This window comes from Odontesthes bonariensis, chromosome 14 (assembly GCF_027942865.1).
Source record: "Odontesthes bonariensis isolate fOdoBon6 chromosome 14, fOdoBon6.hap1, whole genome shotgun sequence".
NCBI lineage: Eukaryota > Metazoa > Chordata > Actinopteri > Atheriniformes > Atherinopsidae > Odontesthes > Odontesthes bonariensis.
This window is the reverse complement of record NC_134519.1, coordinates 14189152-14216861: the sequence shown is the minus strand read 5'-3', so window position 1 is coordinate 14216861 and position 27710 is coordinate 14189152. Positions and strand designations below refer to the sequence as shown.

Here is a 27710-nt window from a genome sequence, read left to right as displayed (position 1 = left end):
CAGCTTTTTCCATTCACAGTTTGAGAGCGTTAACCCATTATCAGTGTTACACTGTGGTTTAGGTTCCTTCATTCTGGAAGAAGGGACCCGAAGCAGACTTATTTTCCGGATGTTGAGTATTTATCTCGTTCTGTTATTCAGGCTGAACACGCAATACTTTTCATGTCTGGTACAATGTTAAATAAAATATGAGAAAAATATATCAGTTGTATCTTTTTTGAAAGGCTAGTGTTATGATTATTCTTTTTCTACAGGGAGGGGGGGGGGGGGGGGGGGGGGGGGTAGTCGAGACAAAGATGATTCCGTTGTTGTCTGACTGTGGCTTGAAGCTAAAAAGGCCTTGTCTAACGTTTGTCCTCAATAATAGTTTCTTATATATACAAATAAAATATGCATTGAAAACACCCCACTGGTTGGAAGGAGAGGATGCTCAGTCTGTCAGAGTCCTTTTTTTCTCTCCCACCCCCCACGTACAGCAACCTTGGAAGAACATTGTGGCCATGTTGGCTAACGATAGAGAGGCCCTGATGACAGAACTGATATCAGTGCAGATTTACATGATATAAAAATAATTAATAAAGAAGGAGGCTTAAGGGCAAGTGGTTATAAATGGCAGAGTGTGAGACTGGTTTTGGCAAATAAGCGTTCTACTGTGCATGTGCAGCCCCCGAACAGAAGGTTGATGTCGCTGGGTTGTCTCGTAACCATGCAGCTTGAAGACACTGAGACATCACGTAAACACGTGTGTGAGGGTGTGTGCGCGTGGGCGGTGTTCATGAGCACAGACGTCACTCCTCTCACACACACTCCTCCGCAGACATCAGCAGTGGGTTGATGTACTCGAACCCCTCAAACTCAGACTGGTCGATCTTCTTGACCACGTCACTAAAATTAACAGAAATATTTTTTTAAATAAATAGATATATATATCAGTGTCAATTATCTGAACACAACATGTAAAAATAAACAGCAGGTGAAGAAGGGGACTCACTCGTCATCAGGTGTGAGCTGGATGGGCTCGTTGGTGAACTGGGCGTCAAAGTTGTCCAGTCCGAATTCCCCTGAGATGTTGGGCTTGAACGGAGGGACCACCTGCTTCTGCTCCAGCTGAAATGACACCAAAGAAATCAGGAAGGAACACAACATCGTTTTTCTTACATTTATTCAACTTTATTGCAATTTAAAATCTCTCTTAAGAGACTGCTCTTGTCAAAAGATGCAGCGGCTCGATCAGAGCTGAAATATGCCAACAGTAAAGTCACGTTGTGCGGATAAACTACACAGACAACGATGAACACATCAGAAGATATCGACGGTAATCCGGGGTAAAACTGGGGCAAGTACATTAACATTTGCAGCCAGATGTTCCTGCCTCAAAATTTGAACTTCTTTGAATATGTTTAATGAAACCACCTGCATCAGATTCAGCTGGATCTGAAGCCGATTCCAAACAAACATTTCCCAATTCACTGCGAGTTTAAGAGACGGTTAAGTTTTGGAGGCAAAGACAGCAGCTTCTCATATATATCAGAGGGGTGTAGGATAGCGGCTTGGATGGGAGCAGAACGAGAATAGCTTTGTATATACCAGTAAACCACTGTTTGAGTCGACCGGGGGACAAAGCAGACCAGCCAACCCCAGCATACACTGTACAATGAGTGACGGTTTCATGGATTGTGATGAATCGGAGAGCTCCGTGATTTACTGGAATTAAAACATGAGCATTGCAAAGACGATGAAAGTCAATGAGAACTCTATAATCCAGCAAAGGGACATAAAAGCAGCAGCAACAAATCTCTCTTTTTTTTTTTTATTTATTTACTAGTTGCTGGCAACAAGTTGTAAGAGTTTGTATTGAGGTACTAACAGTTATAAAGCCTTGAAAGGCTGTAGTAGTTTCTTTAAATGGTAACAACACCAGTGAATATTTACAGAAAGAAAAATAAGGGGACTTCATGTTAATTTCTCACTTTACAGTCAAAGTAAACATTTTTAGATCACACAGTGTTGGTCAGACAAGAGCTGTGAAGGCATCAGTTATTAGAAACTCTGATGGTACAATCAGGAGTTAATATGAATAACAAATTGCTGCCCAAGAGGTCGAGATGAACCAGCAATGATAACCCAGCACAACACCACCACTCAGTGTTTGATCACACCACAGATGTTGTTGGTCTGGTCTATTTCAACACACGAATCCGCCTTTAAAAACACAAAGTGCGACTAAAACCTTGTACTCTGACCCACTTTCTTGCCTGTGATTACATTTATCTGAGCGTTCCGGTAACTCCATGAACCTCATCTCCACCCTGCTTGTTAGATTGCTTGTTTGGAAGCCAACAACTGCTCCCCCTGCAGACCAAAGGGCAAACTTTTGGGTTTGTGTTAGGAGAGACGGGTGGAGGAGTGTAAGCTGATCCGCCCAGACACTCTGACCGACTGCTGGGTCCCTGCTCCAGACCAAACAGGGAAAAAGAGGTCATGGTAATCCCTGCTGAGCTGCCCTGCCTGTCTGTCATCCACCAGCACATGTTGTCTGCCTTTGGAGAGGAAAAGCACCTGATCCCAGACACGTGGACCGTTTTAAAAGTACAGTCCCTCTATAAAGGCATTAAGCATTTATAGCCTATATAAAGTCCTTTGGATCTGTGCCATTTGTGCATTTCTAATCTGATGCATTAAAATAGTGAAGATTCCTTCACAACATTAAAAAAACGTTGGTTTTAAGCGTCCTAAATGTGAGGATGTGCTGCCCTTCTGCAGTTTATATCCTAATGATTTTGGGCTGTTTACTTGATTTAAAACATTCTGCAAATGTCAACGTAAACATTTACTCCCACACTGTTTTACTTTTCTAAATATTTAATTAAACGATGAAGAAAAATGATTGAATTACTTTTGAACTAAAAATATATTTTAGTTGCATTTATTTCCATTTCAACGTGCGAGTCCTGGCTCCACTGGATTGGTTTCATTTACAGTCCCAAGTGTCATAAAACTGGAATCTCGCTCACTCTTAAATGACATCTCACTCATTGCTGAAACTGAGAACAGGAAGCTTTGAAAGTATCCGAGTATTTTTAGTCATAGTTTAAATTTCACCGGTGTTCCTAAAAGTAATTCTGAGATGCCCAGAATACAGACACTTATGTTGATTTCCTGCCCTCTGCTCTACATCCATAATTACACTTGATCTGTTTTTAGATAAACAATATATACAGATCACACACAGTCACAAGCACAAGTCAAAGCAAAACACATGAAAGTAGTCAGACGTGGTTTTCGGTATCAGTAACTGAGGCTATGAACTACAGTTTAAGAGGAAGAAACATCCGTCTCTCTCTGATTACTGGAACCTCAGCGGGGAGTTCAGAGTTTCACAAGTTTCACAGTGAAGTTACAGACAGAGAGAGAGAGAGAGAGAGAGGCTGAAATTAGATTTAATCATGGCTCCTTTGTGAACACGAACCACAGTTTGACAATCCAGACATCCAGGGCTTAACATTTGAGCTCTATATGATCTGTCTCCCCTCATTTCCTTTCCATCTTTGGCTCTGTGTCTCGGTCTGTGTGTTAGTCATCCTATCTGTTGTTGTTGTCTGCTGTTTATTCCTGCCTGCCTGCTTTCAATGAGGATGCAATAACCCCCAGCTCTCACAGCGGCTACACCTGCAGGGCACGAGAGGAAGACGGTGACCCCCACCAAAGCACTTGTTTGTCCTTCTGCTGTCGGGCAGCAGTTTCTTTCTTGTTTGTTTTCCTAAAAGTTCAGTATATGGATTTATTTTGACCTATTTGGCAACTGACATGCACCGATGATGATTCCCTTCATTTGAAATTATAATGAAAACTAGGACAGAAGAGAGGAATGAAGCAAATTCAGAGAAGGAGAAGGAGACAATGAAACAGGCAGAGAGCAGAAATCAAATCACTCACCATGTCCCAGTCGACGTTTCGGAAGAACGGATGGCCCATGATGTCGGCAAAGCCTGTCTGAGGGTGGCAGCCCAGACGCTCCTTTGGATCCTGTGGGAGTGAGGGTGAGAAGAGGGTGAGAGACAGTGGGAGATGATGGCAGAGGAGAGATAACATGTCAAATACCCAGCGAGAATGAGGAGAAGGAGAGAATTTGTGAGGGCGGTGGAAAAGATGGTGGGGTTTTTAGGAAGGGAAGAGTATGGGAAAGTGAGGAGGTGTGAGAACATGTCCGTCGAGTCAAAGAAATCTGAAGCCAACTTTTAAAACCTCAGAAAAGAAAACACAAATGACATGATTCCATTAACTGGTTTGGAGTAAATAAACCAGGTTGTTGAGAGTTCACAGTGGTGGTACAGTCTAAGGGTGTGAACCTAAACTGCTGATTGATTCAATACGTTAACAGTACTCTCACTGGGATTTTTTCTTTATTACTTTTTCTGGGAAAATATTAAAAAAAAAAAAAAAGGCTGTAAGTTGTTTTAACTCTCTGAGATGTACTGATAACTTGTGTTACTGTGGTTAGCACAGCTGCCTCATGGTTGGAACCACAGCTGGGGCCTCTCAGTGGGGAGTTTGCATCTTCTCCCCGTTGCCTGTGTGTGTTTTCTGCAGGTGCTCTGGTTCCCTCCCAAAGCCCACAGATTAATTAGGTTAAATTGATGTATAACCCAATGATTGACAGGTGACCTGTCCAGTGTGTATGACAGCTGGGACAGGCTCCTGCTTCCTGTGACTCTGAAATTGATTAAGTGTGTTTGGAGAACAGTGGAGAACATCCTCTTTCTTAACTTTTAGATAAATAATCAAATGCAGAACTCCTACTCTGACAGTGTTACTACCAACATTCAGTTACAGAAGCAACAGTTTGGGCCCCGAAACACTCTGAAACAAACAAAATTTCTGGCAATGATCATTGTCGACATCGATTTTGGGGAAAAACTACAATTGAATGTTTAGTTGTCTCTGCCAGTCATTGAAGGGTTGGGGTAAGAGTTTGAGAGGGAACAGTGCCCCCAACCATCATACACAGGCTCTGATAAGGGGATCTGCTTATAACTTAAATGCATTATAATGTATTTATTATAAATAAAAAGCATAACGTCTGAGTATTGAAAATAAAACAGAAACAAAAGAATTATGCAGAACAGAAATTAGAACTGGTAATGTCTGAGGTAACAGCTTCTCGTGTTTGTTTAGTAAGAGTTTCAAGACTCACACCTAGTGTGAGTCAGCCTCGTGATTGAAAAGTTGCGACCCCATAGACATGTGGTTCTTACTCACATCCACAACTTGCTCATTATGTACGTTTTTAGAAAGAAAGACGAGATGCAACGGGCAAAATCCTGAACTGGAGGTTTAAAAACACCAGTCCTCAAATCTGTGGGGGACATCATGGATGGCTGCATCAGGAGGGAGACTGTGGAAAGGTTTTTTTTATTTTATTACTGATGAGATAACAGTCGGCCCGTCATAGGAGTTAAATGTAGGCTGTACTTTGAAGAGGCATTTCCACCTCGTCACGAGGACAAAATCTCTACAAAAAGGCAAAAACTTCTCAAACTTTTGCTAAATTGAGGTCTTTTATTTGAATTTTGCTGGTCTGATAGATCTGTTCTGGTATGTGTCAAAATGCAAAGAAAAAAAGATTGGAACCTGAAAATAAAGTGATTAAGAGGTGAGACAGAGAGAAGAAAAAGGCAAGACACCGAGAGATGGCAGCAGGAGTGATAATAACGATGTCATTCTCAGCAGGAGCCGACGTTGGATAAGACTAATATCAGCCCGTCTCGTCTTCTCTTACCTTGTTGAGGAATCCCTTGAGAACACTGGCAGCTTTGACTGACAACGAGCGGGGGATTCGGATCTGTTTTTCCAATATTACTGCAGGAAGTGAGAAAGAGAAAATGAGAGGGGGTTGCAGAAGAAGAGGGGGTTAAGTTAGATGACATGAAATGACCGAGGTTACTAACACTGCTGCAGTTTGGAGCCCACATGTCGCACATACAGCAGCCCTTTGATTATGCATCCATGGCTGTGATAATGTGATTTTAATAATAACAAGTCTGTGAATACTTTGTAAAAACACTTGGTAACAAATGGTAAGAAATACACATCTGAGAACATATTCATAAAGAAATGAGGAAACACACACACACACACGCACTTTCCCACATTTCCCTGTAACAGATGGCACACGCCTGATACTGAAAGAAGCTGTTATAAAGGTGCCAACAAAAAGGTGTCGCCTGCTTCCACACGGCTGTTTTTTTTCCTTGTCTGCAGCTACAGCGCTGAGCTGAGTGCGCGTTACCTTGGAAGAGGTAGTCTTCTGTGTTCTGGTCTGGGTTGTCGGAGCTGCCGACAATGTCGAACGGCGACCGGCCCGCCATCATCTCAAACATCAACACGCCGAGCGCCCACCAGTCCACACTGAAGCCTGAGACACACATATTGTCCGTTACAGCTTATAAATCTGACACAAAAGGTGTAAAGTAAGACCCACGATGCTTTAAAATGATCGGTGCATCCACTTTTAGAGCAATGCTTCTGCATGTTTAATGGAAATTCTTACAAAACTCTGCTTCTCATTGACTGCACAAAGCATTAAACTGGTGTCTTTTTATATTATCACACCTTTATCATCAACAAATAAACTTTAATGCTCATATTGATCATTTTAGAGCACAGAGAAGAAATGTAACAAGTAAGCTGCTACTCCAGTTAATTAAGGACAAGGCAAGCAGCTTAATACAACATTTAAAAGATTAAAATGAGAGGAGAGATGAGTTATTTGAGTTTGGGGTTGGGATATTGTATGTAGGGTGTGTTCCAGGAGTAAGAAAACAAACGGCTTTGTGTGCGAACTGCAACAGATCTTAAGTTGGGTGTAACATGAAAGTGCAGAAATCACACAGAAAGTTCATATGGCAAAAACCAACTAAACATGAAGGATGCTGGAACGTCTGAAGGATGTCCAGAAGCTGGCGGGAACAGGTTGTCTTGATCTTGACGCGTCAGAAATTCATGGTCACCGCGTCTCGTTATTCAAAGCTTCTTTTTTCTTCAAAGATAATTTTTCTCGTCAGAGTGGAAAATAGCTGAGATGAAAGCCAGAATGCCCTCAGAGAGTCATACAACTTAAGGTAAGCAGATGGCAGTGCAACTATAATTGGGCGCATTCATTTTCATGAGTGGGCGGCGAGTTAAAGGTGGCAAAGCTTGAAGTGGACGACACGTGAAGTTTCTGCATCGTGCAGCTGGATCCTGTTGAGAAGCCAGTCCTTTGTTCAACCGACCGTCACGTCCATTGCTCCATGTGTTCAGAGTAAGTGTGAATATATTTAAAAAAAAAAACAAATGATCTCAAATACCACAGACGTTCATCAGCTAAACCCCTCCCTCAGTGGAACAGAAAGGTCAGCGTGGGGAATTAAAGGGGCTGATGTTTGACTTCAGAGAACACAACAAAGCAAGCTGGGCACAACTGATCAAAGCCAAAAACACACAAAAAGGAGTCAATAAGTTATTGATCAGATTAACTGGACTGTTTTGTCTTCAAGATAAAGGATAGAACATAAAACAATGGTTCATTTTTATTTCCAATAAGGCAGTAAAATGGATTCTGTACAGTACAGCAGAGGGGATGCACAGATAACGCAGTCAACAGCTGTGTGAGCTGCTAATGAACCAAACCATCATTACTAACATTATTTAAAACCTGTTTTTTTCCGTCTGGGTGATGATAAAGTGTCTATGCTAGAATAACAGCTGTTGTTTTCCTTTGAAATAAATAAGCACAGGATTTCTAAACATCTAACATCTAAATCTAACTTTTTTTCTTTTTTTTAAACCATGGAAATTGTCGCTATGATACCACATTGGTTACCAGGGAGCTCTTTCTATTTTTATTGCATTATGTGTTTACATACTTGTACAACCAGCCCTGAGCTGGGATGCAGTAGATTGATTCATATATGTTTAGTGAGCCACATAATCACATTTTATTTTTTTAACTAATACACTCTGTACTGTGAGTTTAAAGAGGTGCTTTAAGAAACTTAAAGTTTTTTTTTTTGCAGTCTTAATTTCACAGAAATACTTTAAGCTCTTTTGTTTTTCTGTCATTTAGATGAACAGCTCACATGCAGTTCTGTACGTCTTAAAGCTGCAGTCTGCAGGATTTGTTGTTGTCATACGTAAAGTCCTACTTTTTGGCATTTTAAGAGTTTACATGATCTATCAGAACGCTTGAAGTTGAAAACGGTGACCTCCGTAGTCGCAAAATGCAAGAAATGCTTATTTTTTAACCGAAAAATAAAAAGTTATTCAACTTCCTGTCCCGCCCCATCAAAACACATGAGAACTCGTGCACGTCTACGTGCACGCCAGATGCGCGTACACGATTCCTCATTCATCAACTCACCTGTCATTTGCGATCATGGAAGACACAGTAAGTAGACTAGCCCGTAATGAAGTTCAATAGTAGATAAATAAGCGTGGGGACGAGCCTACCTTGTATCGCGCGTGCACAATCGGTGATTGACAGGCAGCAGAGCCCAGCTCGTAACCTGATTGGTTACCTTTTACCAGTCCGGTTTGCAATTTTGTAAACAAACCTGCTGGCTTTGGAGGGACCTAGCGGGACATATAGGGGACCTAGAGAACTCATTATTTTTTTTGTATTGGGGTATTTAATGTACTACTTTCAGAATCCCCGGACAGTTCCAGGCATTATGCTTGAAAAAGAGTTGCAGACTGCAGCTTTAAGTCTTGAGACACCCCTCATTTTTTTATATTACACTTCCAAGCAGCAAGATATTCTTGTAATCTTTTAAAGCGGTCTTGAGTTAGTTTAATGGTTTGTCTGATGGTCTTTCAATGTGGACATAAGGTGCTTTTTTCAGACCGTTTGTTAAAGATGGGGTCTGAGATCTTGGAAAAACGGTTCCTGTAAGCTATATTTTTGAAAATACACAACCTTGCCGCTCCCTTCAGCCCACCCCTCGAAACCACGCCTTCAAAACACATAAACGAGTCTGTGAACGCGCAGGGGTGAGGGGTGAGGGGGGCTGACGGTTGATTGGCGTGTCAGAATCCAATAGAAGTAACTCTCATCATTACTTCTATTGGTCAGACATTTCCTCTTGCTACACCCTCTACAATGGAGTAAAATATTTTGTTTTTTTTTCCAAACATTCTATTTTAGTGGGTGCAATGGGGTCGTGAGGTTTTCAGACAATATGATAAAAAATGCTCCAGAAAACATCACAGACCCCACCTTTAAGCCCCTTAATACAGACCTATGAACCACTGAAGCATAAACAGACATTGAACCAGTGCTGTCTACACACTGCAAAGAACCTATTTTAGCCCTCTTTAAAAAGGTACGTGATTTTCTCACATTCTGAAAAATGCCATAAGTAACACTCTTTGTAACAGAAAATGATTCCCAAACAGCTATCTGCCAATTGCTTACATACTAGCATGGTGTGCAGTGTGTCCTTTAAGAAGTTTTAGGAAACTCGTACAGTATCTGAAAGTGATGTCCTTAAGAAACTGGAAAGAAATCCAGCAAAGACCTGACACCTGAGAGACAGTTACACAGGAGCCTCATCAGAAATGGTCTCCGTGGAAGGGTGGCTGTCAACAAGCCATTCTTAAAGGAAGGGAAACAGGGAGAAAAGGCTGAGCTGTGCCAAATGACACAAGAAGTGGACAGAAAATCAGTGGCAACAGGTCTTATGGAGGGATGAATCCTCCCCAGAGCCCGGACCTCAACATTATTGAAGCAGGGTGTATCATCTTGAATGATACACAAAAGGCAGCCGACATCCAAAGAAGAGCTTTGGGGTGTCCTAAAGAAGCCTGGAGAACTATTCCTGAAGACTACTTGTCTACTAGAAATGAGAAGAAAGCTTGTCTTAGAGGGTTCAGGCTGTGTTGAAGAGGTGCCCATACCAAATATTGACATTCAAGCTGTTTCAAACTATTTTTGTTGAATATTTGGACTCTATTTCTTATTTTCCTGGCAATATGTTGCAAAATAAGGGCTGGTTTGTTCAGCACTGCTTTACCATCCATGATCACAAACCAACATTATGCCTCAAACTTTTTTATTTTTTAAATAGCTAATGATCGGATAGCATTTCTAGTAAGTGCCTCCATGTGTAATTCTCACCGTAATCCTCTCCTCTGAGTATTTCGGGAGCAATGTAATTGGGGGTACCACAGAAAGTGCTTGTTGTATCGCCTGGTCTCAAACCCTCCTGCAAACACAGAAAGATAATCAGCTTTAAAATCATCTCAGAGGGCGGTAAACCGACACTTCTGCAGCTCTGTAGGTGCTTTTATCCAAAGTGCACCGCGGCATCATTAGAACACACATTAATGTGTAAACCACACCTTGCACATGCCATAGTCTGTGAGTTTGATGTGTCCCTCAGAGTCCAGCAGTACGTTGTCCAGTTTCAGGTCTCTGTAGATGATTCCCCGCTCGTGGAGGTAGTTGAGCGCCAGACTGATCTCCGCTGAGTAGAATCTGAGATGAGGAGAGAACAATTAAAAACTCATCAAAATTCAAGCTGCTGCATGAAGCAATTAAATGACAAATGATTAACACTTTTTAATCAAACATGAGAAATACTGCAAAAAGAAAAGGAGAAAGCCTGTACCTGGCGTGTTCCTCTGGGAGCTTCCTTTGTCTCTGCATGTGGAACATAAGATCTCCACCGTTCACATATTCAATAACAAAGAAGAGTCTGTGGAAAGAGACAAATAATACGTCATTCTTTTAACCATCTGCAGCTGCGTAGGTGTAAAAAGCCCAAGAAAACAAGATCTGAGCATCCTGCTTTTCTACCAGCTGGGAACTTTTGGGAACTTCTGTTTTTTTTTTTAGTCATAAATGTTTAATGTCATACTGAAATCAAGTTTACTGTGGTGGGGAATTTACAAGACCCTTAACTGTAACCACACTCAGTCCCTGACCTTAACAAAGAGCTTTGTTTACCTATACGAGCGCATAATATACCTCAGCCTGAGGGTGAGGAAACACTCCCATGTGTCATATTGAAACGCTCATTTGATTCGTTTTGTTTTTTGTTTTAGGCTATGACTTCAGTGTAACAGCTTCTATTTACAGCTGTCCAAAACTTGTGGATCAAAAGACATTTTGTTACGTTTTTTTTGTGTCATTTTAAAAGAGCATTGAATCAGTGTCAACATTCTTGTAAAAAGGGGAATCCAACATTACCCATAATCCTAACTGCCTGCTGATAGCAGCTAATAATGCCTCAATCTTGGCATCCTTAAGAACAGAGGAAGACTGGGCTACAGATGTCTGCTAAGCTGCTTGATTTCCTCCACGATGTAACTTTTCTACATTCAATTTTAATTTTTTTTTTAATATCTTAAAGCAACTCATGTGCCTGACTTGACGCCATTTATCAGACTTCCTTCTGGAGCTACAAAAGCCTTTATGCAGCTTTTTCCACACATGCATCTGTAGTCCCTGAAACTTAGAAATAGGTTTAATAAAAGTGATGGAGTTCCCCATCCCAGACCTGCCAAAGTCTTGGAAATAAAACTCAAACAGGAGAAGTAGTCTCACCTGCTTTCAGTCTGGAAACAGGAGTGGAGGCCCACCAGGAAGGGGTGATTAGAGGCCTGCTCAAAGACATGCTTTTCTGTTTGGACCCAATCGATGTCCTTGAAGACAAACACACAAAGACACACCCAAATGTCAATCCGAGATCAGTCTGACGTAGTACCCTTGAACTAATAAAAGCTGAATAAGCAGAGAGTTCCATCGACAATGCAACAAAGCTTGAGATTCGCTTGTGTGGAAGGTGGCCAGCTGCAGGAGAAAAAGGGCTGAGCCAGGAGAAGCAGAAGCAGGACTCTATTGACGTCTGGATGATAATATGTCTGGACACGGATGCTACTCAAGCTGACAGGGCAGTGATGGCGGAACACCTCAGCATTGATCGAGAGGAACTTGTCAATTTGTCAATCACACTAAGTGCGTCTAATCAAGGCTAACTACTCCTGTTGCCGCTGGCTGTGATGCTACATGTGTTCCCAGAGATCAATTTCTGATGACATGATGGTTTATCTGCACCTTCTTAGAAAGACTGATGGCTTTGAAGAGGTATGTCAAGTGTTTCAGACAAGATACACAAGATGAATGTTCAACTGCATCAGACAAATGTTCATTATGCTATAAAGATCAGGTCCCATTGATCGTGTTAATTATGTTAATTACACATAAAGACAGAAAACTGATGACATCACCATTAACTAACTTCCTCAAACCACAAACGAGGGGGTTGTGGTGTTATTGTCATGCAGAACATACTCAACATGAAGAGTTTATCTTCTGAGATATTGAATTACTGATTTTCCCTCCTCACAGCTCTTTAAGTGGCTCCTCTACATTCAGCACAAGCCGTGCTCCTCGTTTCACTACTAAAAATCCTGCTGAACAAGAAATCCAAAGCTGAATTAATCGGTCAAGTGATGCATTTCTGAACTAGGAAACAGTCAATTTGACTGACTTTGAGCTATTTCAAACTTGTTTTGTATCACTACACTCACAAGACATTTGAATATGTAACTTTTTGCTTTTGGGAGACCGTGACCAGTCTTTTCCATCTGTTTTCTTCAAATAATGAAGATAATAATGGAATAACTTCTACAGAACAGATGATTATCTGTTTATATGTTATTGTAAAATATGTACTTAAACATTACAAAATTAGTTCTGCTGTAAATGTCTCTGATGGATTTAAAATAAATCTGTGTGCTGTGCTAAAGAGCGTTTTTGTGGTCTCACGCACTGCATTTAAAATCCGTTTTATTTGCACTTTTGTCTCTCAGCGGGCCAACATGAGGTTCACAAACTAACACAGGAGAGTGTAATCAGGCGGCAGTACCTCATCGTCATTGACCAGCTCCTTCTTGACGACCTTCATGGCATAGATCCGCTCCGTCTTCTTCAGCTGCACCAGCAGCACCTTGGCGTAGCTGCCTCTGCCGATGACCCGCAGCAGATCGAAGTCAGCCAGGCCCAGGCTGGAGGGCGATTTCCCCGTGTCTCTACTGTTGCGTGCCTGGGGGTGGGGGGGACAATTAAGGAAGGAGAGGGGCAGAGCGTGAAATATTATCAAGCAAACAGTAAACAGGTTAACGTGATGAGCAAAAAGTCAGCGCTGAGATAATTTCTCATGAATCATTTCACCCCATCAACGTTTTTTTTAAATACAATTTCTTCACTGAACTATTGACAGAGCAGATAATTTGGTTTGGACAGGAAAGTGATTTCCTTTGGGTGATTTTGTAGATGTGATTAAAAAACCCCTCCTTTCACCATTTTTGAGAATAAATCTTGGTAATGAGTTTCATGTCTCTATTAAAAACCATCAATGTGCCTCCATTAGGTTGGACGCTCATATTACAATTCCACTTGTCTGTAAACATGACTCATACCTTCATCATTTCCTCACCGATCTCCCCTTCTCTCCTGTAATCGGCTCTGTTGTGAACCATTTCGACTTCCGAGCCGTCCCACCTCCCCTCATCCCCAGAGTCAGACACAGAACCTATGATCCTATGTTTGCCCTCTTTTATTTCTATCGTTCATTTCAATTTATTCATCTTCAGCTCCCCAGCTTTACCCAAACTACACTAACCCCCCCCCCCCCCCCCCCCCCAAACTACAACCTGAGCCATTAATCAGCTTCTGGTGTTAAGAGCTTTGATAAAAGGTTACTTAATTAGCTCCACCAAAAGGAAATCAATACCCACAGCAATGGCAAGGTTGCCTACGTCTGCATGCTCTCCATCACACAGCCAGAGCAGATAAAAGAAAGATCATCCAAAGGCACATTAATCTGGATACTTGTTCTTTTCGCACGCATTCTCCATCTTTAAATATGTGCGCAAACATCTTCATCAAGCCAACAGGGTGACAGATTATGAGTTACATATCAAGAGCATTTAAAAAGCCTTCTTTCTCACCTCCTTCTCCTCTCCATCGTAAGTCAAGCTTTCTCTGGAGTCTTTATTCTGAGGGCCTGAAACAGAGGAAAGGGAGAGGAGACAGTGTCAGACAGACAGAAGGGGAGGCAGGAGGGAGGGGGGGGCAGGAGAGATGACAGAGAAAGGAGAGAAAATAGGTGAGAGACAGTCCCACACTTTGTTCACAACTCTGTGCGGTGCCAGATTAATTTCTCGCTGCTTAGAAGATACCCAGTTTGTTCTGAACCTTTTCTTCACAGTTCAACAAAAACACACAACTTTGCCTCTGTGATACATTTCAATGTTTCCACGACATCCCAAGTGAATAGTGAGTATCTACAGCACAAGTTTCAGTTATCAGCAGTAACTATGATCCAAAGATCTTTCACTTCAGTCATCCTTTCAACCACCTGACTTAACTCGTGTTTGGTGCCGTACGCAAACCCTCAAATACAGCTGATCAACATGTGTTGCTCAGCGTCACTTCACGCAGAGCGACTGGCCAGCGCGTCTCGTCGCCAATCAGCCGAGTACATCAGCAGTTGTGTCAGACACGCTGGACAGCGTACGGATGGGCATTATTGTGGCAGAGATTTAAAAGAGAAGCATTTGTCCTTTTCCAGGCTTTTCACTCATATCAGTCTTTTAGTTGGGATTTTGGATTTAGAGCAGTGGACTTATGAGCAGTAAAAATCTTGCTGTGGCTCTAAAGTAGTTCACACAACTTCAGTTGAACAAAAATAATAATAGGTAAAATCAATAAATACATTAAAAAAAAACAAAAAAACATTTAATCCACCATTGACTCAACTGGTGAAATGCTCCTTTATTTCTATGGATTTAGTCATCTATTTTTCCTCAAAATCAAACATGGTGGTTAGTTCTCTTTAGGTTTCCACATCAACTTAAAATAATCTGACAGACATTAATTTCCATCTAAATTTCCGCAACATGTGCTGAATCCAGTTTTTATTGTTCAAAGAGCACTATTATGCTTATGTTTGTTATCTGCTCATAAGAATTTACACAGTCTGAGAGCGTACACTGTGGGGGTTAGAGCCATAATTTCAAGGGAGAAAGATCTAAAGGTGGCGCTGATGTTTCAAAAGTCTATAATGAGCAACAGACGAATAATGGGGGCCACAGTTTGCCTCTCTGCACTTCCAGACATCAATAAATCTTTACTTGGTTCACAGAACGACTCGATTCTTATTTCTTATCAAACACTTTAAGACAAGTAATGTGTGCATGTGTGTGTTACCTTGCTGTTCAGCTGGGTCTAACTGTCTCGATGGTTGACCGGGCATTATTGGTTCCTACACAACGATATTCAGTATTAAGTATCAGCATGCAAAATAAAGTCTCCAGTATATGTACGAGTCATCGGGGATAATGATCCACTCGATGCCATCAGACTAATGAGCATGACAGTCACAGATCTCACCTGGATCATTGGTCTGCCACACTCCACTGTGGCCAATTTATGGCACTTCTTGTGCACCAGCAGTTTGCAGTTGATGCATTTGTAACCTTGTCTTCCCAGACCCCAGATTCGATCTGTACAGATGGCACAGTGGGCTCGCTGCACAGGGGGTTATATTCCAGAAAAGTTAAACACCGTACATATATTCCACAAATACAATTATTAAGTGATGTGAAATATATGAAAAACAAGCATACAAATCAACCAGACAAATGGGAAAACATCAAAACACAAAAATGAATGGATGAAGGGCTTTTTACGAAACAAATCCTGTTAGATCAAAGTCAGCATCGAGCCTCACCCTGTTAAAACGTTTGGCCTGAAAGGCGTGACCACTCGCATAGTAAAGCTTCCTCCAGCGTCGGGCACCGCGGCGATATATCGACTCTGTGGAGAGAGAACGATCCCGTTAATGCATCCAAATATTCTTAAGCATTCAAGCTTTAAGCTTAGATCTGTGAAAATTGATAAAACAGGAACCTCAATGATCTGCTGGAATATTTTCAAAGCTGCCACAATATTCAGGATATTTCAAAGTGTTCACATGACACAGATTTGCATGATTTATACAAGAAGCTTATTCATTAAACACCATCTTTCCTTTGCAAACCATGTTCAGAAATGATTCAAAAGGTTGTGGGTTTACAGTATATCTTACTCTGTAAGCCAAATGCACATGCTTCAGTTAAATTCTTTGCTTTCTAAAATCCATACTCTTATCTGCAGTAAGACAGAAATTGGATTTTTAGGCAAGTATCAATATTATTATATTTGTAGGTTGTAATCTCTGGGTTTAAGTGCCACAATCCATTAATTATAGTGGATTACTAAATTGATCTCCAAGATGTGGGTGGACATTTTTTCATCCAGTGTCTCAGTGGTATCTGTTTCCTCTTGCAAAACAAATAAACAGTACATCCAGGGTCTGGCGAAAATATTTATTTATTTTTGTAATAATCGCAAGCGGAACATGAAGCAAAAAAACAAAAACATCTGATCATTGTTCACAGTTTAAAGCCCTTTGCTTCAGTGTCTTAAATCTTAAGTAAAATGAGGTAAATCAAAAAGAGGAAAAGGTAGGACTCACTGTCTTCTCCTGGACAAGGCATACCGGGTTTCTCTGGTATACACGGAAACACTAGAAAGAAAACGAGGAGAAGAAGTCTTTAATTCATCATCATCATCATCATCTGATGAGGCAGGCTAATCTGATGGCATTCATGTGAGGATGCTGTCGGGGTACTGAGTACATTTAATTTTCTCCTGAGCCGTCGGGTGTGTGTGAGTGAATGAGAAACACTGTTAAAGTGCTCCGTAGAGCTGCTGAGGTTTAAAGGAGCTATAAAAATGAAGACGATTTAAGATTTACAACCTGTAGAAAAAAAAAAAAAAAAAAAGTGATTCATAATGAATTCCCATATAGGCGCGTTTGCGTCTTTCAGAGACGCGGGAAGGAAACAACCTTATAGTGGTCGACGAGGGGGAGACAGCCGTGGAGCAGTGTGAGTCAGAGGCGAGGCGTGGGCTACAGACAACAAGCTTGTTAACTAGCAGACCTGGCGGCCCCCTGCGGCACCGTCATATCCTCTCTTCAACACCCCCACCTCAAGTCATCCTCTGCCGTCACAGTGGCATCCTGTGCACTTCTGACCCGGCACCTTTGATTTGATTAAAGCGCTACATTAACTACAGTCCCCATCCTCACTACCCTCAGGTTAAATGCTTATACACACACAGCCTGTCAATCAAATGCAACGTACAGCTCCTCATATACGACACTTTACCCAGCGTCTGAATTAACCACAACCTCTGAATTCACGAAGTTGCACAACCATTTGTCAGCTGGAGTTAAGACGGAGAAGTAAACTCGCTCAAGGGCTCAAAGACAGACATTGACAGTGGAAGTTATGATTTTTGTACAGGTCACTGGAGCATAAACATATGTTTGATGCTGCTGTGTTGAAAGCAGTATCTCGCTGCATCACGTAGACAGAAATAGACGTCAAAGGGAGCCAAAAGCAATTAGATGGATATTTACGTTGATACAAAACGACAACTTAACATGATATCTAACTTTTAGTGGAACTAATTATGTTTTCAAATTACCCAAAGCCCTCTCAGCATTATGTCGTGTATTTCTTTTATTTCCAAAACTCTAGAGCACGATGTCACGCTTAAATGGATTATTTTGAAATTACATGCATAAACACTGGGCTGCACATGAAAGCAGAGTAATTTGATCATATTTTCTGATTCTGCTTAAACATCACAAAATTTATGTCTATAACTATATTGCTTAAAGAGTTAAGGAGAGATTTTTATTTATTATTTTTATTCTAATAAAACAATAGTAATATGGAAAAATTCATGAATTGCTGCTGCCTTTCAGTTTAAACACTGATGGAAAGACAAACTTCAACAATAGTTAATACTCAGACTTAAAACATCGTATTTTGTGGCTGTCAACTCTGATCCTGAGCCTGGGGTTTCGTATGCTGCAGCTCAGTAACAAAAACAAAAACAAAACTCTGGTGAGTGGACCAGAAGAAGCAAAACAAAAATAAAACAGACTTCTCTTAGGCTTGCTCTGGACAGAGAAACTGGACTGAATTACTTGACAGTCCACAGCGTACAAGAATATCCTGTGAACAAGATGCTGTGCAGATGTCGTTAAAAACGAGGTCTGTATGAAAAGTAGTGATGCTCACCGTGGATAATGAGCTCCGAGTCTTTGTTGAGTTCGTAGAGCCGCAGCGCTTCCTCCAACTCCAGCTGAGACGACACGGTGCAGGGGTCACCTGGTGGTGGAGGAGAGACACGATGTCATTCAGCACATTTACACAAACGCAAGAAACTACAAGAAGGCGGAAAGCAAGGACATGAAAAAAAATAACTATTTGAACTAGATTTTCCCTCTATGATGTTCATTATTTTAATCATTCAAGATAAAATACTGTATTAAATGTTTCTCCTTTTGTTTCTTTACTTTGACTGTTCAGCTTTAATCGGTTCATTTAACTGTGGTCAGATTTAGCTTATTTAGGTTCCAAAGACGAGTTGATAAATGAAGAATTAATCTCAATGACATTTTATTGTGTTGGAGTGAGCGTGTGTGGGAGACTGCAGCTAGCGATGTTGCCATGTAAGTTTACTTTTAATTGTTCATGTCGACTTGTTCAAAAGGTCACGCCGTACCTCAGATGTAATCATTATTAACGAGAAAAATCAGGCGACACTAAAGCCACAGATTCTATTCTTAGTGCCCTACCTACAGTATCTAATCACAATGACTAACCGCCAACAGTATAAATCCCACGAGAACAGAAACTGACACACGGTGCAAACTTAAAAATGCTATACTCTGCTGTAGGTTAATGTTGAACTAGTGGGAGGACGGCGACAATCGTCGAGTGAAAGGTTTGGTTTCAGGAACAAGTGTCATGTTTGCGAGTTCATTACTGGAACAGAGACACAAAAGAAACACTATACAATCTATATAAAGAAAATTAAAGGAAAGCAATGCATTGATATTGATGTCCATGTCTAAAATATTTCTATTCTTTACTTGACTTAAATAATTGTCGTTCACAATTCTCAACACACACACAAAGACATGGATTTCTCATCTTTGTTTTCAAAAACAGCAACATGTTTTCTTTATGTACACACCCTAAATTAGGTGTTTTGTATCTGTGACTGAAAGACACATCATGTCTGATGAACAGAGTCATGCATCAATACATCAGAGTGAACATTAAAAGACAATTTGTCTGCAATTTGAACATATAAAAAGTTGGTGACTCTAAAAGGATGTTAATCAGGACCATTTTCTAATATTGTGACATTGACTCTGGTTCCTATTGCACAGCTTTATGTGTGTGCGTGGTATCCATTAATGGGGCAGCAGAAGAGACAGCTAACTCCCAACAGTTTATTTAGCAAAGACCACCAGACAGTTTTTTTATTACCGACACATGCTAATGACTCCAGTGATTGTATGCGGGTAGTTTCAAGTGGGAACTGATCTACGTCTAATGAGTTTTGGCAGACTGACCTTATACTGATCTGAACGATCTGATGGCTCCATCTCTCCTACGACATTATTACTGCTGCCTGACACAATTGAAAGAGAGCGCTGTATACCTTCTGGACTGACGAGACTGAAAATCACCACGCAGTGACAGGGATGTGCTTGTGTGGGCATGCGTTTAAATTAACACTACTTTTTTGTGTCGATTTTAACACAGTGGACTGGAGCTGCTCTCTCACTGTTCGTTATATAAAAACACACTGAAATGTGCACTGAAAGGCCAACACACCTTCCTCATCGATCCACTTCATGGTGAAGAGCTGGTCGTTGTCCATGGAGCACATGTCTCTCACCTCCCCGTACAGGCCCTCATATGAGATAGATGGTTCGAAATGTGTGATCATGATGTCCCTGCATTAAAAAAAAAAAAAAAAAATGTAAAAGCCAATTATTGGAGCAATTATTACAAACAAAGTGCATGAGCTTTGGCACATGCATGCAATACGAGCTTTCATTCATGCTTAAATAAAGGTATTAAATGACAATAATAATAAAAAAAAAAACTGACATCTGTGAAGTGAGGTGAATTAAAAAAAAAAAAAAAAAAAAAAAAAAAAGAGAATTGGCAGCACTGGTGTCAAATCAACTTTGAGAAGAAGATTGAGAACCAGCACATTTTTCAGTTTTAATGTACAGAGGACAAAAGCAAAATCACAAACAGAACAAAAGTATTAATATACTTTTTGATAAGGCCTTTAAATAATCAAAACCATCGACAGGTGGCACATAAAAACACTGATGCGACATTCTGCCTGCACATCTTCGGTGGTGGCATTCAGGTGGACATCACTTTGACATGTGACACTGCCACAAACTAGAAGCAGCCCGGTCCCAGACATCCAATATTAAGACACAATAATTTTATTAGGCTGCGACTGATGATCACCTTAGTTATCATTTACAATTACATCTAACATTATCTAGTCTTAAAACTGTTGAGTCATACCAGAAACGTAAACTTTTTGCCTAGATAAGATTAAGAAAAGAGTAGAGGGTGTAATTACAAGTTAGACAAATCAAATTATGAACTGTGTGAGCAGATGGCTCGACATTTTGTAGAGAGAAAAGAGGTGAGATCTTTTTTTCATCTTATTTGAGACAGTGTCTTGCAGTCTGTCACATTTGGGTGTGCATTCATCTATACAGCATGACTGTGGGTGTGAGAAAGAGCAAAAACAAGAGCAAGAACAACTAAAAAAAAAGGGGGGGTGTCAAAAACAAAATAGAATGAATGGAAAGAGAGAATGGATGTACTCGTAAGGTGGTTGCTTCGGCGTCCTGCCCAGAAGGTAAACACCCAAACACTCTCCAAAAACTCCTCTTAATCAGTCGCCCTCTGCCGCTTTTTGTCAAACATACACACAAACTGTAGATCATAACAAAACATTCATAACATGAGGAGGATTAAATGTCACCTGATTCCAGCCCTTTGGCCCACATCTGTGTACAACCTGATGACAGAGGTGGTGCGCAGCAGCATTTACAGGCCTGCAGGCAACAAAGATCTGAGCTCAGGAGTCTGAGTGTTGGATCAGGAATAAATTGGAAGACTAAATGAGCGAAATGGTGGGAGTGGAGCAGACAGGTGGGAATAAAAAGGAGATACTGTGTAAAATCTGTACCAGCAGCCTGGAACTGGCAGCAAGGGCAAAGACCTCTTACTGTCTTTACTGCCCCCATCAAAGAAGGACTCGGTTTTTATTTCAACTTGAGAGATTTATTGCAGGATGTTAGAATCCCAAGACTTGAACCAAACAACACACTCCTCAAGGGCATCCAGTGTATGAGGGCATCATGGAGTGTTTGGGGTCAGTGTTGGATCAATCCTGACCAGGAGCAAACAAACACAAAAATATACAAAGACATTGGGCCTCATGCAAGAACATTTTCACATTTTTATTCTAAATTTCTCACTTTTTTCATACGAAGTTCTCGTACAAACACGCCACGTCACATTCAACAAACGCTCTTAACTCCGGAAAAAGTGTGTAAACGACCTGCGTAAATGATGAATGCCACCCGTGCTTATTTAGGTGCACTTATATTATAATCATACCATATTAGGCTGTGCTTCTTATCTCCTGTGCCAGTAAGTGTTGAGTCATGAGAATGGCATCAAGGCACAAAAAGAACAACTTTAGGGGAGATAGAAGTTCTGCTTCCAGAGATCCAAAAAGGAAAATCTGTCATTTTTAGCAGTGTCAGCAGTGGAATTACGGGACCTGCTAAAGCGAAGACATGGGAAGCAATTACGAGTGCTGTTAATTCCGTGTCACCTGTAGTTCATAATGTCACCGAAATAAAGAAGAAATGGCCAAATGCGCAAATTCTCTTAAATCACTCGTACGCACGATTTAAGAACAAATCTGTTCGTACGAACAGTTGTTGCATGAGGCCCATTGAGCATAAAGTGACTAGTCGACTGAAACTTACACACGTAGAATGGATAAAGTACAAGAAAACCCTGATAAAAAGAGTTTGTCCAGTGCCTACTTCTGACTTTGTCTATTTTCTCACCCTCTTCTCCCATCCTGCTGGTGTTAATCATTATCTCTGAGGGGGGAGGAAAAGACTGGCAACTACTCAGGGCCACAGTCTGATCTCATCTCCAGGACCAGCACAGCTACTTCCTCATTAAGCCCTGATAACATCAGTAGACAGAGAACACACAAACATTACACTACTGTTCACACACCCTGACTGCAGATGATCCAAAACTGCGTCTCAAAGCTGACGTGTGCATTTCGGACGTTCAATGAAAACTGTTGGTCTACGCTGTAGTTAAATGTTAGCCGCATCTCTGGTGCATAAAACAGCTTCCTCGAGAACGGAGGAACACGCTCAGCTAATGGCCATCAAAGAGCAGCGAAGTCCTTTTATTTTTTAACTGTGTTTTAGCAGGCTTTTAAATGATGTTCAGTACAATCAAACCAAGTCTCATAAGTACCTTTACTTAAAAATGCACATCTCTTTTCAGGTAACCCTTCAGGACTTGAGTGACGAGGTAACTAATATGTTACTAATTAATTAATTGTTACTAGAAACAGAAACTAAGAGCATGTGCAACATATTAAAATAACAACAAGAGCTCAGACAATTAGGCAACTAATCTACAAAGTTTAAACAATAGTATTTTCATTGTTCCAGCCTAATAATGATTAAACTGAACCTTAAAGAAATAAGAAGGTAGCTGTATGGTAAAATGCACTTTTAATTAATATATAACATAAAAATAACTGTAATTCTAAGTATGAAAAATGTACAAATATCAAACAAAAATCCATGATTTTGATTGTGTTGCAATGAGTGCATTAATGCCTTTATCACTGGGTAAACACAACATGGATAGAAAGAGGTACACCTGCTCAAATATGCTCATAACCTTTGTGTTAAATAGTTTTACGTGGCCTTGGAAAAGTAAATATGATACACTAATCGCTTGAGACAAAAGAAAGCATGCTGTGTGATTCCTTGTGGGTGACTAAGGCAGAAGGATTGTGTGTTAAGTGACTGAGAGCTTATTGCTGGTGAGGAGCAGGGAGTAGTGGCATTCCACGCAGACCTGACATTCTTCCACTCCACACCGTCCTACAGCACATCTAAATTAAAAAAGGGAGAGGGGGAGGAAAAGGAGGAGAGGAGTGCTGACCTCAGCGTTTGACGTCTTAACTGCTGTGAGAAGTACTCCGCAGCCCCATCTGCCCACCATGAAGCCATTTGTCACAGATGAGCATTCAGGCAGGAAGAAGGGTCAGGGTGCCTTTCTGGGCTTCCACGAGCACCTAGGACGATCCGTCTCTCTGTCAGCGCTGCCACGCCGGGATACGGCCCCAGCAACACCTTCGCACCACCCACACGAATCACATGCCAACACCGAAACAAAAGGACCCAGCAGAGGTTGAAGTGACCAAAACAGACTTCCAGACACTCCCGGTCTGCAGTAATGAAACACAGCTCCGCTGGTCTTAACTGCAGGATGTTGTGGTCTCCAGGCAACATGGCCCACCTGCAGTGCTAAACAGGAGGGAGCTCACTATTCAAAGCACAACAGCACCAACCATGCGAACTCCAGCTCAACCAGGGGACAAGGTCGCTCATTATGACAGACACTGTGTTACACACAATGTGCAAGATGTGTAGACATAACAATACAGCTGAGAATCTGAGCTATCCACACGAGGGAAGGTTTTTTTTCAACATTATAAGACCAAATACAGCTTCTCGGATAAAGCCCAATGAACAGAAACATTATGGAGAGTTAGAAACAGTTCTGGAGAGGAAGGATGCTGTACTGGTCCAAATAAAAGTGACAGGTGTCTTATTTTAACTAAACAGCTACATGTTCACATACTGTTTGCAAGCATCACGTGTAGCCTCCATACTGCTGGGGATATTAGTGTTTTTAGCCCCTTTATATCAAACATTTCAGAATTAATCAGCCCTAATAGTGTTTGATTAGCCTGTTTTAACCCGATGAGGTTCTCAAGGCTCTTTATGTTTTTTGCTGTCATCACACGCATTAGGAAAATCAGCTGTCACAGATTATGAGTTTAAAAACCAATCAAAAAATGCTGAACACCCCTTCCACAAGCAGCGCCTCAGCCCTCCAGTGAAAACCCAGCACTGCTGGTGAATGGTTAGCTGCGTGACTTTGTGTTTCAGCCCTCGAGGGGCATTCAGAGAAAAAGTAAAGTGCAAGAGAAGGAACAGTTCCCATATCTAAACAAAGCAAAGCATCCATGCTGATGACTGAATCTTTGAAAAGGGAAGAGAAACTCCTTTTAAAAGTGGAAAATAATTTAACTTCTCCATCAAGGTGGCACATCTCAGTTTCTTGCCAAACAACATGCCTGACAAATGAATCCTGCAGCTGATCTGACGTATGAGGAGCATTGTGTAGGCCAGGTGTTGGCAGCTCTTCAAAAGACAAAACTAAAACACATATTTGAAAGCTTAATTTGGGTTAAAGAACAGGACCACGGCTGCCTGACTGATGAAACAGAGTGAGGTGGGTGTAAAGGCTACCTATTGGTTTGTTCTACCCTGTCACAAGGTGTAATCTTAAAGCTTGGCAATATTCTCTTGTGACTGTGATACCCAGCTGCAGAGTGAACTGAAGGCCAGGGCAAAACCTTTAGCTTGCATCTCCTGAGGATTTTGAGCTGTGTTCATCATCCAGTTGTAGGAGCCACTCTCGTCTTCAATCTATTAATAGATGAGACTGGGATTTAAAACATTAACAGCAATATTGATCTGTTAAAGTGGCAGAATTTTATTACTCAGACAGATAACCTTTACAATAATGTTCCTCCCAGCTTCATTCAGAAAAAAACACAACAATGATGCAGGGAGCCACAGAAAATACTCAATACTTGCAAGTTCCTCGGGGTTGAACATTACATCACGTGGAACATCAAGTTGGAAATTCACATTAGCCTGACAAACGCTGTGGGGTAGAAATTTATAAAACTTTCAGAGAGAATTTATACCTTTTTGAGTTCATCTTCTACTTATTTATCCATTCAAAGAGAAAGAAATTTTGCACACCAATATACGTGCTTGTAAAAGCCTGAATTTTTCTATTCATCATTGCATTTTATATTACTATCATTACTCTGTATCTCAAATGGAGCACACAAAGCAGTTAGCTCATGGATTTAAAGACAAAGAAATAATGTTAGTTTCTGCTCTTCAACAATGTCTTCTTTTATAAACAGCAAATCTACTTCAACAGTGAGCCAGTGACAGACTGACGCTGCTACAAGCTGACACCAGTCTGCACGTGTTGGCACCGGCTGGCAGCAGACAGCAATTAGAAAGAATAGACTCCTAAAAGTCACTACACGGAAAAAAAAAAAATACAAGCGGAGACTTTAATACTGAGTAAAAAGAGTCAGATAAATGATTTATTTTCCTTTTTGAAGGATGCTGAATTGATGCAATAGTCAAGACAAGTTGATTTCACTGATTGGTGCACAAATCCACAAATATGGATGCTGGAGACTCCCAAGCCTTAATGTTACAAAGTGTAGGGCTCCTGTTGTAAAACAACAACACTGCAAAAAAATCCCATGTTTATTTTCCTATCTGGTGTAAAATCATATGCATGCCAGGTATAAATATAGCTATTATAGAAGCTGGACATGTAGAAGGTTTTTACTTGATTTTCTGGTTTAAAGAAATACCATAGCCATGATCAAAGAAGCTGCCTTAAAAAAAAAAAAGCTTGTGTGCACTCAGATTGTATTACAGATTGATACAGTTGGGAAACAGCAGTAATAGAAGAATAATCCAAGATGTTGATCTGGTGCGTCACCAAATCTTTTATCTGTCAGGCGTCACTTCTGTGAGGTAAAATATGAACAAATTCAAAGATACCCTGGCTTGCTGTAACTGCGACAGCTGAACATCGAGACCATTATACTGCGTTTCCTCTTTGGGAAACATAGCTGAGATTCTTTAGCAGCGTTGTCATAAATACTTAAGATGCTTTCTTCAGGGAGATGACAGCTCAGGATCAACACACATTACAGAGTTCCTAAGGTGTGTCACACAATCAGTGAAAAGTATAACAGGTCGGGCAGAGATGACTTGCACTACGTGTTTTTCAAGCCTCCAATCATTGGCTCCATCAAACAGAGACGGGTAGGGGGTTGTGTGTGTGACATAGGCACAACATTGAACCCAATCATTTCCATCACTGTTTATCATTTCTAAACTAACACAGCTACGATTCTCTGCTAGAGTGAGGGGCAATTTACTAAGTAAATCATCTCAACTCTAAGTTTTGGCATCCCAGAACACTTATAAAGGTCATGTGTTTACCATACATATAGTTTACTTTTAATAAGTGCAAAGTTATATCAGAGCTTGATTAGAATAAACCAAAGCGATGAGCAGAAAAAAAAAAACGTTTTTACGAGATGCTCAAAACTTTTAAGGTGGCAAAAATATTGAATATGTGCTACTTCTAGGACCTAACGTGTTCATTTGAAGTCCTCTTTAAAAAGATTTGTTATTGATCGTAGTTTGACTTTTAGGGGAAAGTAAGTTACTCTAATTTCAGAGATTGATCACGAGTTGAAATAACTTTAAACTCTAATTAGGGATATGATTAACTGGAAACGACCACAACACAGCACTCTAGATGCATTGTGAGATCCTAAAAAATGCAGTGAGAGAATGTTTAGTTGATTTAACCGAATACCAATGAAATGCTCTTTGTAACTGTACAATAACATCTTAAAATGACAGATTTACTGTGAACTGATGTGTAGCCCAACAACATACACATCATCACTGCAAGTCGACTTGATTTTTCACAACTTCTCTGCTGTTAAGGTATCAGACAGCGCGACCCTTCATTATATCTAACATCGACCTTTCACGGAAAAGTAATTTAAGAAAATTGTCGATGGGGAATGAATGTAAATCGATGACAACAACCCAAATCCTTATCAAACTGTGCTGGAAACAGTCAACTTAGTTAGCAACTGTTAGCTAGCTAAGCTGAAAGACTAGCGCGAAAGCTTTAATACTATGCCACAATTAACACAATTTATTTACAGTTAAAGCACTTTAACATGTAAGTGTCTTGCTGACACATTTCTGGCATTCCACATAGGGACTGGTTTTCCGCTAATAGGGCGTCTGGACAGTTTCAGCTGCCAAACTGCTCAAGATTACCGAAACCTACTGATAACCAACATTAGCCAGTCGTTAGCCGACTTAGCTAAAGCTAGCCAACAGTTTAGCAACCAACTCTAAAACTTGCACTTGGTAAACTTATTGAGAGAGTCAATTACATAGTGAGAGGCAATGTGATTTCTTACCCTTTATAATAAGCCTTCACCCGGACTTGGTGGGAATTCTCCCCGGGGTGGGACATGGTGCTGTCCCGCAACGTCGGCATCATAAGCTCCGCCGCGGACACTCACCGATACCTCCCTTCCCTCTTCGGCTCTGGACGTGAACACCGCGCCCCAAAACACTTTGTTTGTATGGTCAGTCGACAAAGCAAATAACTACCGAGGCAAAGACGGTAAAGTTTTATAACTTGGCCTTTCTTAGTCAAACAAAATTAAGAAGCAAAGTAGAGGAAAACTTGCGGGGTCCGCCAAACAACTCCCTACCGCAAAGGCC

General features: G+C 40.9%; 1 protein-coding gene across 2 annotated transcripts; it reads right to left on the bottom strand.

Moving 5' to 3' along the window:
- Positions 1-269: 269 nt before the first annotated feature.
- Positions 270-27710, bottom strand: prkci (protein kinase C, iota). Of its 2 annotated transcripts, XM_075483036.1 has the most exons (20): positions 27401-27481; positions 24941-25014; positions 23218-24773; positions 19798-19919; positions 18187-18276; positions 16566-16616; positions 15780-15865; positions 15440-15577; positions 15257-15311; positions 13996-14051; positions 12912-13088; positions 11588-11685; positions 10650-10736; positions 10381-10516; positions 10157-10244; positions 6290-6415; positions 5780-5859; positions 3937-4026; positions 992-1107; positions 270-885 (listed from the first exon to the last, which is right to left on the bottom strand). In XM_075483036.1, exons 3-20 carry the CDS (start codon positions 23283-23285, stop codon positions 798-800), a joined length of 1752 nt encoding a protein of 583 aa, XP_075339151.1. In that variant the 5' UTR covers positions 23286-24773; positions 24941-25014; positions 27401-27481; the 3' UTR covers positions 270-797. The 2 variants fall into 2 exon arrangements, with proteins under 2 accessions (XP_075339151.1, XP_075339150.1); XM_075483035.1 differs by lacking the exons at positions 23218-24773; positions 24941-25014 and having other exon boundaries at positions 27401-27710.